The sequence below is a fragment of the Sturnus vulgaris genome, chromosome 1, assembly GCF_052056855.1.
Source record: "Sturnus vulgaris isolate bStuVul1 chromosome 1, bStuVul1.hap1, whole genome shotgun sequence".
In the NCBI taxonomy this organism is placed as follows: Eukaryota; Metazoa; Chordata; class Aves; order Passeriformes; family Sturnidae; genus Sturnus; species Sturnus vulgaris.
Genome location: NC_142243.1, coordinates 109,285,599 through 109,305,531, shown reverse-complemented (window position 1 = coordinate 109,305,531; position 19,933 = coordinate 109,285,599). Strand labels below are relative to the sequence as shown.

The following is a 19,933-nucleotide window of genomic DNA, read 5'->3' as shown; positions in this document are numbered from 1 at the left end:
TTTTCCTTCGGCAGGGCAACGAGGCTGGGGAAGGGTCTGGAGCGCATGTGCCATGGGGAGCGGCATGAGAAGGGGCTGGGGATGTTTAGCCTGGAGAAAAGGCGGCTCAGGGGTGGCCTTATCGCTCTAGAACCACCTGAGGGGAGGCTGTAACCAGCTGGGGGTCGGCCTCTGCTCCCAGGCTACAAGCCAGAGGACCAGAGGACATGGCCTTAAGCTGCGCCAGGGGAGGTTTAGACTGGACATGAGGAAGAGCTTTTTCAGAGAAAGGGTGATTGGACACTGGAATAGACTGCCCAGGGAGATGTGGTGAAGTCACGGTCCCTGGAGGTATTTAAGGAAAGACTGGACGTGGCTCTCAGTGCCCTGGTCTAGTTGACACGGTGGTGTTCGGTCACAGGTTGGCCTGAATGGTCTCATAGGTCTTTTCCAACCTAATTGATTCAGTGGCTGTGATTCCTTCCCCGGCGCGCACCCCCTCCGGCCGCCTCATGCGCGCGCCTCCGTCTCCGCGCGCGCACCTCCTGCCGCCGTCCCGTCCCGTCCCCGCCCGCACCGGAGCCGTTCCCCCCGCGCATGCGCCCCGCGCCCCGTCCCGACTGTTCAAACAGGAAGGCGGACATGTTGGTGGCTCTCGCAGGTTCCCTTGCAGCCGCCGGACCTCACGCTCTCCCCTCCCCTTAAGCCGCCTCCTTCCCTCCTCCCCTCACACGCCGCAACCTCGGGTCGGTCCTGAGGCGGTCCAGGTTGCCGTCCCGTCCGTGGGAGGCGGAGGAGCGGAGAGGAGGGGGCTGAACCGGCGTTGGCAGCGGCGGGAGGCAGCGAGGAGGAGAGAGGAAGAAAGATGCTGCTGCAGCCGTTCCGCCGGTGAGGTGACTCGTCCGCCGCCCGCGGGAGCACTCGCCCGGTGCCGTCTTCGCTCCCTCGCCCCGTGCCCACGGACGGACCGACCCCACGACACTGAGACACGCCGTCGAGAGGATTCCTCTAAGTTTTATTTTTCCATCCATTTTTGCCTTGTTGGTGTGCCTGCAGGCTTTTGTCTTTTTTGCTTTTTTTTTTTTTTTTTTTTTTCTTCTTGTTTCCCCCTCTTCTGTTGTTTCTTCTGGTTCACCGGAAAGAAAGCCGCGCTCCGGAACCTGGCACCGACCCGCCGGCGCTGCAGCAGCAGGGCGAGGAGGAGGGACCGCTACGCTGGATCCCAAGACGGCTTCCCCGGCTGGGAAAATGGGAATGCTGAGACGGTGGGGCCCGAGCAGAGGAGGGAGGGAGAGGAAACCTGCTGCTGCGGAGCTGTGAGCATCCCGGGAAGCTGCGTGCGTGCTTGGAGGAGCGGGGGGAGAAGCAGCCTCGTCCCCCGCCTGCTGCGGGTTCCCCTTGGATTCTCTGCCCCTTTGACGGCGACTTGCCCCAGAGACTTCTGTGATTGAAGGGATCTCGCAGGAGGCGCTTCCTCAGCCTGGTACAGGCTGTGGTTTCTCTTTTGTGCTCGCCTGTTCCTGTCTTTTTTTTTTTTTTTACTTTTTCATTTTTTTTAACCTTACTTTGCTCTGGAATAAGGGAAGCTTTTTATCTCCGGAAACATGTCGACGGGAGAAAGTTTTGAGTCTCGGTTTGAGAAAATCGATGTGACTTTGAAGGACCCCAAATCCGAAGTGAACGTGGACTGTTTGCTGGTAAGTAGGGAGCGCCGATGGGTCCCCGGTCACGTCTCCCCGAATTCCTTACCCTGTGGGACCGAATCTCGCACTCCTGGCTGAGTCACCGCCCTGCTCAGCTCTGCACTGGTGTTTTGTTTACTCAGCGTTGGGCTCAGGGTGCGTGAATGTGCCCGTGTGCCGGGAGAGCAGCTCATGCCGAGGAGGCGCCTGCCCAGCCCTGCCTCGCTCGCACTTGTCATCTCTGGCTCCGCGCACTGCTCTGCGCCTCGCCGGCTGTCACTGGGGCGGCGGAGCCTTTCCACAAAGGCGGAATTCGTGAGTGCCGCTCCTCTGTGCGAGCGCAGGACTTCAAATAGCTTTGATACCAGTTCACTCTCCAACCACTTTTTGAAAGACTGAGGTCCTCTTATGCTGTGGTTAAGCACTGCAGCGCAGACAGTTGAGTACAACACGATTAATAACCCCTTACGGGTGGGGGCAGAGGTTAAAATGCGTTTTAAACTGTTGGTTGTGCTAGGCCTGGGGTAGAGGGCTGCTCGCTTGTTGTTTCCCTAATTGATCGTACCTAATTGCTGGATCTCACCAGTGCTGTCAGTGTTATAACTACATCACAGGGAAACAAACCATAACACTTCCTGATATAAAACCAACCAACGTCATTTGGTAGCTGATTGACAGAATTGGATGATCTTTCAGTTCTCCTTTAGTTCACTTAGTACCTCAGTAAACTGCATGCCAAATCCAACTAATTTGTTTGGAATACATGTGGGTCCTTAGATATGCCTAGAGATGTCCTTAAATAGTACCAAAGTGTAATTTGTGCTTTCACACTGAAGTAGAGGGCTTATTTTCTTTGGAGCAAGTAATGGAAGTTCTTTAGTGTATTTTTTTCCCCTGGCTTTCTGTTGTCAGAGAGAGGAACAAATAAATTGAATTTGCTCCTCGTATGAACTCTGACATTTGGGGTTGGAAGGGAAGGGAGGTGTGGGGGTGGAGATAGCTCTTAATAGTCATTCTTCATTTTTTGCTGCATGGTTCTTGGCAGAATGCTTGCTTTAGCATAAGGCAATGGAGAGATTAAAAGAGTAATGCAAGAATCTGTAGAAGTTCACAATACTGCTTACTCTCTTTAGCTTATTACAGGTTTCTAAGCTTCTGAAGTGTTCGCAGGTCAAACCTACATCCCTAGATAAAAGCAGAGCCTTGTGGATGCTGCTGTCCCAAAGGAAAATAGCACTGCATCTTCTATTGAACTTGGTTCTTTTATCTGCTTTACCTACCTGTCATCTTAGAACCACAGCTAATGAGGATATAGTGTGTCAATTTTGGTACCTCGAGACTAATCAGACATTTTTACAGCCAGGATCTATTGATAGGTGTCAAGAGTATAGAGTCAGCTATAGATACAGAGTCCAGAGTTTACATTAGCCATGGCTCAGTTTGCTGTATGTGCTTGAGTGCTGGCTGTTCTATGGGGACCTTCCTCCAGTGGTAGGAAGGAATTGGCAGGTATCAGACATGCAGTTGGTAGTATCTTTAACCGTATTCCTTAATCTTATAATCAGTTTAAGGATTTGCCCCATTTCAGTTATCTTAATTGTGATTAGGAGCTAAGCTGTAGTCAGTTTGGGAATGAACTTGCTGGGATGCTTCCTGTCATGCTTGCTGAAAGTTTTAGAACATGTGTTTTCATTACAGATTTAAGGTCCTTTGAAGTGACAATTTTTTAGGAAATTTCTTTTAAACTATTACCAATTAAAAAAGAAAATGCTGTTTCTGAGGGAATCACTTGGTAAGCTAACTTTGTATGTGTTTGGTCAATACATCAGTCTTTCTGCTGGCTGGACTTATACTTTGTTTCACTCGTTCTGGGGGTCTTTCTATAAAAGAATTTAAGTATCCTAACATTTTCTAAACAGCTTAAATATTTTACACCAGTTCTTAATGTGATGATTCACACTACAATCGTCATTCTTGGCCCAAAGTACTACTTATATATTAAATCCATTAAAATCTGTAGGGATATGCTTTTAAGGAAGAATTGCTTTGGTGTAGGTGTAATTGATCTGTATTTAAATACCTTCTGAAATGAGCTCCCCATTCCCTTCCCTGCAAGTCTCAGTTAAAGAGGGAAATTTGACAGGCTTCAGAGGTGTTACACTTAGAAAGTAAAATCATATTTTTCTAATCAGACTACGTACAAAAATTCTTTCTAATAAAACTTTAAAAAAATTAAATCATTTTTTTACCTTTAAGTAAAAGTAGATTGAAGTAGTGCATTGATGTTCCTTATAACTGCTTTGACTTTTCCTAAGCAAAGGTGATAGCTAACTGTGTGTATCTGAGTGGAAATACATGAATAGCTAATACACAGGCACTTGAGCATCTGATATTCTGGATGTGTAGGTTTAAAATGCTGGGGTTCATTTAAGTTCAGGAAACTTTTTTTTTTTTGGCTGTATGATGAAAAGTCTCAGCAATTCTCTTGGCTTCTCTTAGGATGGTTTTATCCTCTAACTTTGCTTCATTTTTCTTCTGTTCTTATTTTTCTTCCCCATCAGTTTGTACCCTTTGTAGACTAACAGGCAAGACATGGAATAACCTTTAAATCAGCTTTGTAGCCATTTTGGGTTTTGTAAATGTAATAAGCCGTGTTCTTTATGCTAGAAAGATTCTAAATTTATATGTGAAGAAGTATGAGAACTCTAAGAAAAGAAGGTGGGGGTGGGGCCTGATACAAAGGAAGATGTGTTACCGTTTCAGGAAGGTGTGGGAGAAGAGTGCTGACAACAGAGCAGAGCAGGCGGAAAAAGCACGCTGAGGGCCTTGTAACTTCAATTTACATGCTGCAGGAAGGAAATTCATAAAGCTTTAGTGCAGGAGAGAGATGTGTTTATTTTTCCTGTTTTCTCCTATGCAACTGTAGTAAAAAACAGAGTAAGAAAATGAATTTAAGTTACAACTGTCACTAACTAAATTTGTTTCTTTGGTGCTTCCATGGACTTCATTTAGTACTAGACAGGGAAATCATAGATAAACTGTCTTTTTTTTTGATGAGACATGAGGAGGTTCAAGCCTGAGTTAAGTGTAGACCATGTGTCACAGCATCATGTAGTGCATTTTCTCAAAATATTTGGTACTAGGAGTTCTACAGTCCCCAAAAGATCTAATAACACTGTGAAGGCTGTGTTGGAGAGGTGGTCACACTGTGGGGTGTGCAGTGGTCAAATCCTGGTGAATTCCATAGGGGTGCTGAGTAGGCCCAAAGACAGTGTGACTGTTCACTTGAGTTAAGTGTCTCATGAGCTTAAACACTGAAAAGCAGTGTTCAGTGAGCATCCTTCTACAACAGTTTTTGGAATGAACCCGTGTTTTAGTAAATTCTTGGGGTTTATGGGCTTACAGTTTTTGGAAAGTGGGAGTTAAGGGGTATAATAATTGTGTAGGTGTGTGACATTTTGACCTGAATTTGCCTATGCTTTTGATTCTAAAATAACTAATAACTTTTCATGAAAATGTATTTTGATGCTCTGTTGAACTCGCAAAGTGTTTTCATGGTTTACACAGGCACTTGAGTTATTATATATATTGCAGTATAATACTATAATTATTCAGGTACTTAGTCAATTACTTCCATAGTTGATTTTAAAAACTTCACACTTTTGGTGGTCTTAATCTTCAAAGATGTCAAATATTTAATTTATTGAGCAGTTTGTGTTCAAATTAACTGACAACAGCAGATACTGCATATCACAAACTTGTTTTATCTGAAGAGGTTTCCATTTTTGTTGTACCAAAAATACATAGCTACAGAGCTTGATTCACCTGTTTTTCCTAGGCCTGTTTCATCAGTTAGATTAATTCATATTCATCTGTCTTGCAAAGGAAAAGGCAAGATGATCTCCTCATCTTTGGGATTTGGAGTTCTATATATATCTCTGTTACTAGACATATTTGCCTTCTGTTAAACATGTTAGAAAGCACTTCCGAAGACTTTGTGGTTAGGGATTTCGATAATAATTTTTTAAAAAGCAATAAATAAAAAGTAAATAACTTAGTACCCCTTTACTTTAGAGATATCAAACAAATAGCTTTTGAAATCATGTTGTCTGAAACTACACTAACTCTACTCTTAAAGGTCCCTCCTAACCCAAACCATTCTGCGATTTGGTAGTTAGATTCAAAATAAGACTTGTGGCTGACCTAGAAATACAATTCCATGTCTTCAAGTCACCATATCTGAACTTTATATGTAAAAATAATGAATGTTCATTATTAATGCTGATTACTATGTTTATTATTAATGTTATGCTAATTAATATTAATAATAATATTTAACATTAATGTTAATATTATCTCTTCATCGCTACAGATTATGAAATATAAAGACTGATGTTAAGTTAATGATAAAATATATACCTTGATATGTTAGTCAAGGTAAAATGCAACTCTTAACTTGGCTTTGAGAATACAGTAACTTGATGAGTTCTTATTTCATGTTGTATCTTTTAAGAATTTTTTAGTATTACATTAGCCTTTAGAAATTTAACAGTAGAGATGTAGAACTGTCAAAATGTTAGCATTTGTTTCATGGTGTACAGCAAGTTTTAGAGAGGAATTAATAGTTAACTTAGCCAATTCTTCTGCTTATAAAACCAGAGGCTGTGTAGGAATGTAATTATTTATTTTTCCTACAAAAGTTTTAATGAGGAAATGATAATAGAAAGTTGATGTTAAGACATGTTTCAACAAGAGGAATAAAACACCCAACTAAGCTATAAATGCTCTTACAAAGTAAAAATATTTGTAAACAATGTCATTTTCCCTGGCAACTACAGAGTAGGGGTTTTTTTGTTGCTTGAGGGAAGGAAGAGGGAAACACCTGGAATTTGTTTGTTGGACAAATTGAAAATCAACCTGTTGGTCTGTAAATCTTTGAGGACACTGATAGCTTCAGGAGCCACTCATTGAGAACTTAATAAATACTGAGAAGCCCTTTGAGCAGATGATGTTGGTAGCCTCACAGTTGCTGTTAGCAGAATTCCCTAGGTCATACTTTAGTACTATATAAAAATAAAAAGCTTTTTAAAGTCTCTTACCAAAGAAGACTGAGATGTTTGTCTTGATACAGGATGTTTATCTTGAATTTAAGGGGTCCCAAACCATGTAATTAAAATCTTTTTTTGGTGGATGTTGCTTGATTTTATTTATCAAAACTCCTTTGTTGTCAAGAAATTTCAGTTCCAAATGGAAATACTGAGAAACTGAACTAATTTCTCTGAGAACAAAATTGAATGATTGAAAACTTTTCTGTCTTTGCCTTAATTTGTCCAGTCATTCCAGCAGCAATAAAGCCAGAAGGATGATGAGACAATATTGGTAAAACTGCAGGCTCTATGCAGGCAACACCCAGTTATAGCTCAGATAAAGCAAATGCAAATAACACCATCTTTTAACTTCCTCAGCAATCTGCTGAAATTAAGGCACACAGCATGGACAGCAAACAAGAGGAGCAGGGAGCTATGTGCAGCAGGAAAACTGTGACGCTGGAACATTGGCATTGGAACGGGCTGCCCAGGGCAGTGATGGAGTCCCCATCCCTGGAAGGGACGTGCAGATTTGGCACATGGGGACACGGTTCAGTGATTGTTCTTGGGAGTGCTGGGGAAATGGTTGGACTCAATGATCTTATAGATATTTTCCAACCTGAATGATTTTGTGAGCAGTGATTGAACAAGAGCTGAAACAGGATCTTTGAGAAGAAGAAAAGTGGTTTGGAGCTTCTCTTGTCTATGTTGTTTTGCTGTGCTGAGATGATTGGATTGCCTGTGCTGAAGTCTCCAGTCAGCAGGGTAGAGATGTCTCTGTAGAGTGCTCAGCATGGGCAGGGTGTGAGGTGCTGTGGTGCATCTTCAGTTACAGCTGTCTGGACGAGCAGGAGCTGCTTGGCTGCGTTGGCTGCCCACGTTGCCAAGGGAGAACCGGCACAGGATCAGCACCAGCGTCTGACTGGAGCACGGGTCAAAGTCTATTCTGATACTCAAATCCTGTAAAGGATTGGCTTTCACTAACTGAAAGGCTGCCACTCCCCTGCCTGTCAATATTTATACAATAAAAACTGTCATGGGGACAGTATGTAAGATCTCTTTATTAGTAGGTCCTAATTGAAATCCAACTGCAGATTTCTTTATTTTAGCTTCTCTTATCTTTCTTATAGGCATTCATTTTTCTGTTTCTTTCATAGAGCTCAGAAATACGTGAGGGTTTTCTTTATTTTTGTCAGTTGCATGGTCTGAGATGATACAAAGAATGCTCGGAAACCTCTGTCAGAAACACTGCATGCAAAGGCTTTATATTGGACTCTAGACTGGAACTACCTAAAAGTGTTTCTAGCTTGAGTGTGCCTGGGCTGTGGAGCTTATAATTGAACTGGAAACACAAGTGGAACATATCCTAGTTTTTTCTTACAGATCTTCATGAGTCATAATATTCACTTAGAAAAAGCCCTTGAATTCTAATAGTTATATAAATATTGACTAATTGTGTCTTTATATTTCTTATTTTAAAAGCAGCATAGTAGTTGGTGCTGCACTACATTCAGATGTATTAAATGCTAAGGTATGGAGGAAAACTTGATGTGAGATATCTACATAGAAAATGCATTAATAGAAGATGGCTGTTTTCCTGTGTAGTCACTGACTGCTATGAAAATACTGTTTCTGTGGAGGCTGAGCTTAATTTTTAGCAAATAAGTCGTGTCCAAAAAAACCCCTGACTACACAAAACTAATTATGTCATCTGGAATGTGCTTTTTGAGGAAGAGGAAGCCAGAAGCTTCTCTTGACATCTGGAGATTTCAGCGAGGAAATTTTTTCCTATTTTGTGGTTGGAGATGTTACATTTTTCAGCAGATGGTTAGTAAAACTTGTATTATAGCCATAATGGTTATTTCCAATGGGAAAGTGTGAAAGAACAATGGTTTGGGCATTCATCTCCAACTGGCTACTGTTTGATCATTTTTGTTTCTTTTGTCTAAATCAGTTACTTTGGATAATGATTTGGAAATCTGCCTTCTTAATTTTTATTATCATGTATTGTGGGAAAGTAGAATATTGTTGAATACAAATGATGGGGTTTTTTTTCACAGAATGATTGAGGCTGGAAGGGACCTCTGAGGATCCCTCATGTCCCTGCTCTGATAGAGTGGCCTAGACCAGGTTGCCCAGGAAGGCTTTCGACAACTCTACAACTTCTCTGGGCAACCTGTAATTTTCCACTTCTCAGAACAATACTTTTTCTGTTGACATTTCACACAGCAAAAAATAGAATTCACCAAAACTAAATAGAAAAGTCGTCACTACTCACTTGGCATTTATTTGTGGAGTTTGGCCCTTTTGTTCAGTAAATCTCTTTCTAGCCCCAATAATTTTTTGAAAGGTGTCTGCCACAGAAGACCAGAGGAACTTTCTGCGTGGAGGCATTTGTAGATTCAGATATTTTAAGCATAAAGATTTGTATCTGAGGGGTCAGTTGCTGTGAATTCATAAGCTCATATTTAATTTGTGACTGTGGTTGAAAGAAATGTAGGAGTTTTAGCTCCAACATTTTTAGTTGGAGCTAAAAAGAGAGTGAATGCCTTGCTGTGATCTCCAGTTTTCACTCCATGAGTGCCACTTCAGTTTTTCATGATTGTGTAGCTTTGTGTTTTCTGTATCTGTGTATGCAGATAATTTTCCTCCTGACAGGCATTGAGGGATGCTGGGTAGGACTTCCTTGTTGGCCTGGAAATGTGTAAGACTTCTTGATACTGATGTGACAGGAAAGGAACCTGTCTCGGAGAGACTGGTGAAGAAGAAGAGACTGTCTGTGGAGTTTTTAGGCAGAGTTTTCAGAGGAGAGACTTCAGCTTCAAACTTTGTCTTCAGAGAAGCTGAAGTATAAGGTATCAGTACAACAAGCGTCTTCCTAGAACATGGATGGCAGGCCAGCGTGTTAATTCCACCCTTGAGACCTGGGAGCTCATTTGGCTAAAGTATGCGGTGACTTTGTTAAGTATTTGAGAGGGGAGGAAACCTCTCCATCCAGGAGGTAACCAGTTGGGAGTAGATAGGGAAGATTCTTCACGGAGGAGTGAGGTGAGGATAGGACAATCAATGAGTGAGCACTGGTTATACTTGGCTTGTGCTTTTTGCAGATGCTAGGTTGTGCAAATAATACCAGTCAGGACATGAAGCTGTGGTTGAAAATAGAAATAATACTGATGCCTTCTAAACTTTGTATTGATACTCTGCACTGCTGTCAGTGTTAGAGGTGGAATCATAGAATTCCCTTCTTTTGTTATGAAATCTGATTGTACAAATGTGTTTTTTTACTAACCTCTTCTTAGAAAGTAGCTTTGATTGAAGGCATGCAAACAATACTGTCAGTACTGAGCTGAGAGAATTTATTCTCTTTCAAAGAGGGAAGGTGGTTCTGCCACTTCAATGATGATTTGTTTCCTGCTCTAATACATCTTCTGTGGGTAGTTGTCCTCCTTCTTCGACTTAATTTACTACTAAGTTCATTGGATATTAAACAATTGCCAGCATAACAACAATACGATTTTTGGTGGTCTTGGGACCATTCAAACCTACTGTTACATGCTATATATTCAGGGCCAAAAGTGGTGCTAGCCAAGTGGTGGACTCACTAGGAATTGAAGTTTTTGCTCTGCTAGTATTGGCAACAATCACTATGGCTTTTGAAAGAGGGGCTGTTGTTGCCAACGTTTGTGGAGCAAAGATGGTGATGTAAATAAAAAAATGCCCATGAAGATCTGAGTGAAAGCTGAACTATTGATGTGATTGTGTATTTTATTGGGTTGCTTTTTGTTTGAGCAGTGGGGTTGTTGATTGGTTGTTTTGAGTTGTTTTTTTTTTTAATACACTGAATTTATAATTGGACATGTCATTAAAGAGCTAGCCTTTCTCTGTAGCAAATAAATCAGTAGGGTTCCTGGAAGAGCTTTTGTGTTCTGTCTTTTACTAAAATGCTCATGACTATTTTTAGCCTTTCTGATACTCCACAAACTGTTTTGTGCATATGGTTTTTGGAAGTAGCATGACCTTAAAGTATTTGGAGATAGTTTTGACTTGCAAAATCAGGTGGTCAGAGAAATCATCAGAGTTAGTCATAATGTGGTTCTGAATCAAGCTATGAAGACTCTTGTTAGGAAAATCATATTTTAGGAGCATTCTGGGTTGTTTGTCTAAAGAATAAAGTTGTTACACACAGAAGGTCTTGTATCGGGCAACTTGCAAGCTCTGAGCTGTTCATTGATTCTTTGGGGCAGATTGGAGTAAGGAAAGGACTAAAAGTCTCTCTTGCTCTAATTCTTGATGAGTGTAAGGTCAGAGGAATCTTTGAAGTGTTTTCCTTTTGTTTCTTTTCTGTCCTCAAATGCCTTCCGGCTTTGATAAGAAAGCTTTTGTTCTTATGAATGCAATGTGTACATAACACTATTATCATTAGTAGTTTGAACTTGGGATTTAAGCAGATACCATTTAGACGCCGGTGCTGCAGGAGCTGCTTTGGATCTGGGACGGCGGTGACTGTAGACAACTCTAACTTCCTGCCTTCTGTACAATTGATTTTGGCTGGCATCAGGGATGCTGCATTGGCTGCATTGTTCTTTTCTTTGGTCATCTCGTCTTTGAGCTCCTGGCAAAGAAGGGAGTCAGATTAACTTCACCTTCATATAAAGATTAGTTTCTGTCATAGTTCTTGGTAAGTTCATGGGAAAGAAGGCTCTGAGAGCCATGAATTCTAGGGGAGAGTAAAAGGGATGTTTTCTTTTTACATACCCTGTTTCATTGCAGTTTGACAAACTTATAAATATGGAATAAAAAGAAAGGAATAAAAGAAAAGGTTGATCAAAACCATTTATTTGCAGGTTGGAAAGTTTCTTTCCAAGTTTCTACTTATAAAACCCTGTAAGTAGAAGTTTAATTTTTCAGTGTAAGATTCAACCATAATAGGCAGCTGAAGGCTTTTGTTCAAATCTAGCTATCTTGTGAGATGTTAACTAGCTCTACCAAAGCAGGACATCTTTTTCTTTCTTTCTTGTATATTTCAACATCAAAAAACTTACCTTACAGTGGTGCTGTATTGCTCATATTTTGTGGGAGGAAATAACAGTGTTCTGCAAAAGTGTATTGTAGAAAAAAATTGAAATCCTAAGCTTTCTTCTGACTAATAATTCATCTTATGGGCCCTTACATGCAATTTTAGAACATGTTTTCTGAGATGATGGGTTAGCAAAAGGGGGGAAAAAAAAGAAATAGGGTCATGAGTTTTTGGAGAGTTACTTTAGAAAGCAATATGATGTTTTTACAAAATAAGTTGTTTTTCTTTTAGAGGAATTGGAATCAACATAACCTCTTTCATAACAATGGAAAAAGACACAATCTTTAACAAGTAATTTGCAAATTAGAGCTAAAGCTTATGCTTAAGATTAGATAATTCTCTGTAGATCTTGCTTCCCTTGTATTTTGTCATGATAAACAAATATCTTTCAAGTATAATGAAGTGCAGCTCACAGAAATGAGCTGGTTTATTTGTTAAGCTTCCTTTCTTCATCTATAAGAACATGGAAGCAGTGTTACCCATAAGAGCACCTAATTAAGCTGGGCAAGATACTCGTGTCCTCATCTCTGCAAAATACAAGAATCACCTAATTTTTAAATCTGGGTGGGTGGTGCCTATTTTCATGTGTTCTTCAGTCTTCAGATAATTTTTGTTTCACTTTTGCAGTAGAAGTAAAACCAATCATCATGTTCTCATATGAGAAGGAGAAGCAAATAATGGGACAGTCGACAAAAATGATTTTGTCTGTAATGCCAGTCCTGTCAATTTAGAGTCTCGAGTTAATTCTTAAACTCGTACAATGGGTATTTGCCTGCCATAAATTACTAAATTCTTGGCAGTTATAAAAAATACAACCTTTTGATGTTGAGGTTGTGGAAAGTCAATCATTCAATTTAAATACTACGTCTTGTTTCAGTACCAGTAACATACCTCTTGAAAAGACAGGAGGTGAAATGAATTGGTGTGCCATGTTATCCTATTGCCTTAGTAAATAAAATATCAACAAATAGGAAGCATCAGTGTAGTATCCTTGATACTGTGATACATCCTTCTTTACTTCTGAATGTTTTTAACTGCAGAAGACAACAGATAACATTTATGGTGTGGCAAGTGTTGGGTATAAGAACAAAAAACATGCCCTTTGTGAAAAGGAAGTCCTGTCTGTCTGAAAGATAATTATACAAATATGAGGTTTGGAAAACAGGCAGAGAAATGAGTAAGATGATAATTAAAGATAATTTTGGTGTTGGATTTGTTGGTTTGGCCTAATCTGCCTTGAGTTAGAGTTTCCTGATTTCTTCAGTCTTTTTGTGAGACTGTTTTGTATTTCTGTTTCCTGCATCTAAAATAAGGAAGTACTTCTCCCAACCCCCACAATTTGTGGGTTTGATGGTGTGGAGGCAAGTTACTTTTTGTACTCCTTTTAAGGGTTAGGGAAATTTCACTGGTGGTAGAGAGATCATTAGGAATTAGAAGAGCAGACACCAAGCCACAAGAACATGTGTCAAACATGAATGGCCAACAAAAACCTCCATAGCAAGTCAAAAGGTGGGTATGAATCTGGTTAACACTTCATCGATGTGTTACTGGCTGCTATTTTAATATAATCCATCGCTTTCAAATTTTGAATTATTTTCATAGAATCACAGAAATGCAGAATTGGAATGGTCCCACAAGGATCATGTGTGTCCAGTTCCCTGGAGAGCCTGTTCCAGTATCTAACCACCCTCTGGGTGAAGAACCTTCTCTTATATTGAACTTGAACTTCCCCTGACACAGCTTCATGCCATTCTCTTGGGTCCTGTCACTGATCACCAGAGAAAAGAAATCAGTGTCTGCCCTTCCTGCTCCCCTCATGAGGATGTTGAAGGCTGCAGTGAGGTCTCCCCTCAGTCTCTTCAAGGCTGAACATGCCAAGTGATCTCAGCCACTCCTCATAAAGTCCTGAAGCACCTTTGTGGCCCTCTTTGGACACTCTCTAAAAGCTTTGTATCTTTCTAATTTTGTGGCACCCAAAACTGCCCCCAGCACTCAAGGTGAGGCTGCCCCAGTGCAGAGCAGAGGAGGACAATCCCTCCCTTGCCTGGCTGGTGATGCTGTGCCTGATGCCCCCAGGACACGCTTGGCCTTCCTGGCTGCCGGGGCACTGCTGACTCAACTTGCCATCGACCAGGACCACCAGGTCCCTTTTTGCAGCTCTGCTTTCCAGCCTCTTGTTCTGGCCTGTATGTACATCCAGGGTTGCCTCATCTCAGGTGCACTTGTCTTTTGTTAAACGTCATATGGTTGCCCAGCCCTCAGATTTGTTCATGTCTCTCAGCAGGGTCTCCCTGTCTTTGAGGGAGTCAACAGCTCCTCCCAATGTATCAGTGGCAAACTTACTTAGTATTCCTTCCAGTCCTGCATCCAAGTAATTTATGAAGATGCTGATGATCACAAGGCCCTGTGGAGGGATAGAGCCCTGCAAAACCCTGCTAGTGACAGGTCAGCAGTCTGATGTCACCCCATTCGCTACAGCCCTTTGCACCTGACCCATGAGCCAGTTGCTCGCCCATCCCATGGTGTGTTTATCCAGCTGAATGCTGGACATTTGGTCCAGTAGGACACTGTGAGGCAGTACTGAAAGCTTTACTGAAATCCCAAAAGATTAGATCATCTGGCTTCCCCTGGTAACCTAGGTAGGTTACCTTATAAGAGGGAATTAATTTTGTTGAGCAGGACTTTTCCCCTCAGGAACCCATACTGATTGTGACTGATGACCCGCACTGTCCTTCAAGTATTTTTCAATACCTTTCCAAGTAAGCTTTTCTATAATAGTCACTGAAGTGACATTGACAGGCCTTTAATTTCCAGAATCATCCTTTTTGCCCTTCGTAAATTGGGACAATGTTTACCAGCTTCCAGTCAGCTGGAACCTCTCTAGATTCCCCAAATCATTCAAAAATTATTGAGAGGGTTATTCTTTTGAGTTAGAGCTGTATTTTTCTGAGGTTCCACATGTTCCCACAGACAAGTAGGGATAACTGATTTACAAGGACATGGGCTTACGACTGCAAAATACTGTTTCTAAGTAAAGAAAATTAGTTTCTCTGCATGCTAACCTAAAATTACTGTGCTTCAATATTATAAGTAAATTGTTACAATATATTAGCTTTTTTAGTAGCCTGTTCATAATGTTCATCACTCACTTTGCATTGAACGTGTGGTAGAGAATCACTTTTTTTAGGAGGAGAACTGTATACGAAGAGAAGCTTAGTAAAATTTGATGCTTTTGGTGGAAAAATGTCAGTACGGGGTGTTTGAGCTGTGTTGTACATGTATATGAAGCTGTTAAAATGAAGATATATGTTTTTTAAGTTGCACTTTAACTGCAGTGTCCAGTTCTCAGCTGATAATGCTCATTAGTATAATGAGAGACTGTTCCTGTTTGCCACAGTTTCCAGTGGTGTAATCACTGGAGGAAAGGGGGAAGATCACTAAAATGTTCCATTGACCTAAGCAGTTTGAGGATTGTAATAAATAAAGTTTATTAGTTCTCTGAAATAATTCTCCTTCTTGTTAGCCTTACATACTGAGTAGGTAGTGGTTTTGTACCTTCATGAATTCATATGCAACTATTGCTTGGTTTTTAAATCTGAAGGCTTGCTTAACAGTAAAGCCTTTCTGTGAAAAGCTTCATTAATCACTCAAGATCATAATTAAATAAATGAATTGAATAAAAAAAAATTATACTCAGTACCTTCACAGACTTGCATACAGTGTGTATGCATGTATATAATGAAAAATACAAAATCATGACATTAATTTTCCTTTAAATAAAAAATCTGAAAGTTCAGCTGAAGTATTCTAAGCTTCAAAAAATTTGATAGGAGTTTTTTTTTTCAAGACTGTGCAATTATAGTTTTCTACTCTAGATTTTGTTAGAGGGAAACTGTGATGAGAATATTTCTGTAGACTCAATGATGACACTGAGGTTGCAGTAGGAATAATCTACCTAAGTTTGCTAATACAGAGTTGAATTAATTTTGGTGAGACATCAAATATGTACTGTTTTAAAAATATATCTGAACTTGTGGTCAGTGGGTTTTACTCAGGCTTGCAGCCTGTCATATGTGGGGCTTTCTAGAGTGGATGTTGGGCCTAGTGCTGTCCAATGTCTTCCTGCATGACTCGGATGGTGGCATTGAAAGTACCCTCAGTAAATTTGCTGATGACACTGAACTGAGTAGTGAGGAGATCCTTTAGAAGTTAGAGACATCTTACAGAGAGACCTGGCCAGGCTGGAAGAGTGGGCATGCAAGAACAGTATGAAGTTTAACAAAGTCAAGCACAGTGTCTTACATCTGTGATGACACAAGCAAAGAACTCAATACAGGCTGGGATCTGTGAGGTTGGGAGCAGCCTTGCTCACCTGGGGGGCCTGTTGGACAGCAAGGTGGACATGAGTCAGCAGAGCACAGCTGCAGCAACAAAGGCAAACTGGATTCTGGCTGCATCTACAGAGATGTCAGTAGAAGAGTTGGAGATGTGGTCATTCTGCTCAGTGCTGGTAAGGCCACATCTGTAGGCCAGCTCTTGTTCCTGCAATTCAAGGAGACTTCTAAAGGAGAGTCCCAAAGGTGATCAAATGGATGGGGAACTTGGGTTGTGAGGGAAAAGAGAAGGTGTTTCCCTGGAAAAGGCTTGGGGGACCTCATCACAGTGTTCCAGTACTAAAAGGACAGTTACAAAGAAGATGAAAGCTGTCTTTTCAGGAGAAGAAAACAAGACCCAACATGTACATGTTGCATTGAGAGAGGTTTATGTATTAAAGAAATTTTTTACTGTGACAATAATCAGTCGTTGGAACAATGTCCTCAGGGATGTGGTAGAACCCCCATCAGTGGTGGTTTGCAAGACTCAGCAGGGTGCTGGGCAGTCTCATCAAGACTCCCTTTTGCATGAACAGCTGGACCAGGTGAACCTTTGAGGTTACCACCAAATGTAGACTGTTCTCTGGTTCTGTGATCCTTCATCTTTGGGGAAAATACCTCTACAGTGTTTCACTGGTTGGTTTTCCCCTTGCCTTTTCCTGATTTTGTTTCAGAGCCTCAGTGAAGCTCTTGAATCAGTGCAATGACGTGTTTGCAGCAGTTCTAGTTCAGCACAAAATAATGGTATGTGCTATATGTACAAATAGTTTTCTCAGCTACCAAGGTCCCATTTTTCTGAGGTGACACTGTACAGGATATGATATCTGTGCTGAGCAGCACAATGTTAATTTCTCTTTTAGCAGAAGATCTGGTCTCATGAGAGTGAAAGAGACTTAAAGAGAAAAACCTTTAGAGGTAGTGGCCTGAAGACATGGAAGGAAACTCAACCACAGAATGCATGCATAACAAATCTAGTTGCTAAGTGGACAAAGGTATAAACTGCTGTTATTTTCTTAAATATTTTTCACTCTAAATGGTAACTCTAAATAACAATAGTATCTGAACTTAAAAAAGAAAGCAATAGGAAAAGCAGCTCCCACAGAGTTAATTTTTGTCTCTTTGTGACATTTAATACTCTAGAAGTTAAGATAAACTCTATCTGGAAGGAGGCAAAGAATATTCTGAGGATTTAAGCCAGCAAGTTCAAATGATCCTTTTAGATTGGAAAGATACCTCTGCTACGCTATGAGAAACTTGCAAAATGATCAGGAGCTAGTAGGAATTTTGTTTTATGATGGTTTCAGGTGAGAAGTTACTTGATTAGTGTATGTCTCCAAATTAAGAATTAGCACAGAATGAAGGTTTCAGTAAATAGCATGTAATTCTTCTTTGTGATTATTGAACTAATACAGGCAATTTGGATATGAAAGGTTGTTACCATATACAGTCAGATGTAGCCAAACAACATTTAACTTTTACTAGATGAAGATACATAGTTTATTTGGGCATAAAATCAATGCTTCATGTGCACTTTCTAAGAATAACTGAAAGTAGTTGGTTGAATCTGTATTTCTAATGGAGCTCTAAGAATTACAAAGAAAAAAATTGTCTAAAATACCCTGTAATTTCAAGTGTATTTTTTTTCTCAGCAGATTATTTTTCTGTAATAAAACTTAGAAGTGCCAGGGACTCGCTTTAGAATACCACTTGTACAATGAGACTGGTATTAGAGGGCTCTGTAACAACAATCCTCAGGCCAGTCCATCAGGAGTGAGGCCACAGTCTTTCTACAACAGCCTTGTGTCTCTGTTTTGTCAGCCAGCATCTAATACAGCTACTGCCCTTGTGCTACATTCAGTACCTGTATTTAGCCACAGGCCTTTTAGAATTTATCTTTTGGGTTGTGGGGCAGGAAGACAGCTACCATGACCCATAGCGGAAGATGTATTAGACGAAATAAGAATGCATTGGAGGAACTCAGTGGAAAGAGCAAATCAAATTCCTTGCTGTTGTTCATGGTCTTTTCCCAGTTGCAGTTATGTGAGGTCATTGGCATTCCTCATGCACTTTTGAAGAAATGGGATGCTCCAACATCCGTGGTGCCAAACAGACCAATTCAGTCACTGTCACCGTGGTGTTGCAAGGTAAAGAGGTTAAATCAGGATGTCTTTTAGTTATCCCTTTCCCATCAGGTTCTTGTTATGTTTCTGCTGGTTCAGAATCATTCAGTGTATTGGTAGTTGATCCTTGACAGAACAAAAGACCTAAGCCACACTGGACTTTTAAGACACTCAAAGGTATGCTTCTCCCTTTTTACAGAAAATAGCATAATCATATAAATATAATAAATAGCATTGATAAGGAATGTAATATTATATGCTCTATTATCCTAATTTTGGTTTTGCAATTTTTAAGATCATACTGCTAGTAATTATTATTATTTTTTTTTAAATTGGTAATGAAAAGTCAAAATGTGTTTTTGACATGCTCATGATATGCAACTGCATTTTGAAACAGAGCAAGTTTGGCTATAGAATATTCTGAAGATTTTCTGCTGTTAAGATTAACTTTTATGTAGAAATAGTATGTGAGAATTTAGAACTATTCCACCTAGCTTTTCTTCCTGAATTTTCTTGCTCTTTTCTTCTGGACAGCCATGGACTTTTATATTGGTTTTCAGAACAATTAGTTTATCTATTCCTAGACTGGTTTTCTGCTGCTGTCTTAATTCTTTACAGCAACATGTACAAAAAGAGGTATTATCTCTACCTGTGTTCTTATAAAAGTTGGCTTTTGACTGAATCTGTTGAACTGGACTAAGTATCATTTTTATTTTCAGAGAATAAGCAGATTAAGAGGTTTTTAAATGAGGTAGGGTTAGATAAATTGGAAATTTATCATGTTCAGTAGGTGAAGGGACAAAATTATAAAAACTGTCAGTTCAATAATTCTATATTGGAAGGAAAGAGCTGTAAGCATGTGAATGTGACATGATCTTAGAGTTGATCTACAGCAATTCAGAAAAGAGGAAATTCAGTTCTTTTCTGTGTGCTGCAAGTTACACAATGTGTTGTCTTGACTGAGGCAAGTAAGGGGGACTTTGAATGTACTTTACATGAAAGTATTAGATGAAATGCTGCATTGCTTGTCTTCTCTGAAGACTGCCTTAAGCACATAGCGATTTGCATCAAGAACTTGCAAGTACAAAGGAGTTTGTATCTCTGTTGAAGTTTTTTGTATTTCTTATTTTTTTTATTTCTCAAGTAAACAGTTTGCAAAATGTGAATCTGAATGAAAGTGGTAGGTTACTTAAAATTATTTAAAATGTTTGGTTGTTTGGGATGTGTAAATCTGTGTATAGAGAATGTATACACACACACTTCCTGGTGTTAGACCTTTCCTAATGTCAGATGGTTGGGTTTTTACTTTTCTAAGTCAAATTGTTTATCTGTAGTTCAGAGTTTAGTTAAATTTAATGATAGTTTATCTCAATGCCAGTGCATTTTCTTTGAGTATCACAAAAGGCATAACCGCCTTATTCATTTCCTTTTGAAGTCTCTGAGGCTAGATATTTTCATTTATAAAATGACCATGATTGGTAACAAGCATCTATTTCCAAAATTGCTGTTTCCATCCATGTGTTATATAGTTCTTCAGAAATTGGCTCTGTGGTCTGGAAAGTGAAATGCAGGATGTCTGACAAAAGTGTCACTCTAAACTCTTGAACTGATATTG

General features: G+C 40.2%; 1 protein-coding gene across 3 annotated transcripts in view; it reads left to right on the top strand.

The window, feature by feature from the left end:
* Window positions 1–600: 600 nt before the first annotated feature.
* ROCK1 (Rho associated coiled-coil containing protein kinase 1) overlaps window positions 601–19,933 on the top strand; it is an 83,221-nt gene continuing 63,888 nt past the window's right edge. For all 3 annotated transcript variants that reach the window (XR_015807032.1, XM_014871280.2, XM_014871279.2), the window contains exon 1: window positions 601–1,676. Coding sequence is in view for 2 of the 3 variants with exons in the window: in XM_014871280.2 (XP_014726766.1) it covers window positions 1,584–1,676 (93 nt within the window). In the remaining variant the exon portion in view is untranslated. The remainder of the gene's footprint in view (window positions 1,677–19,933) is intronic.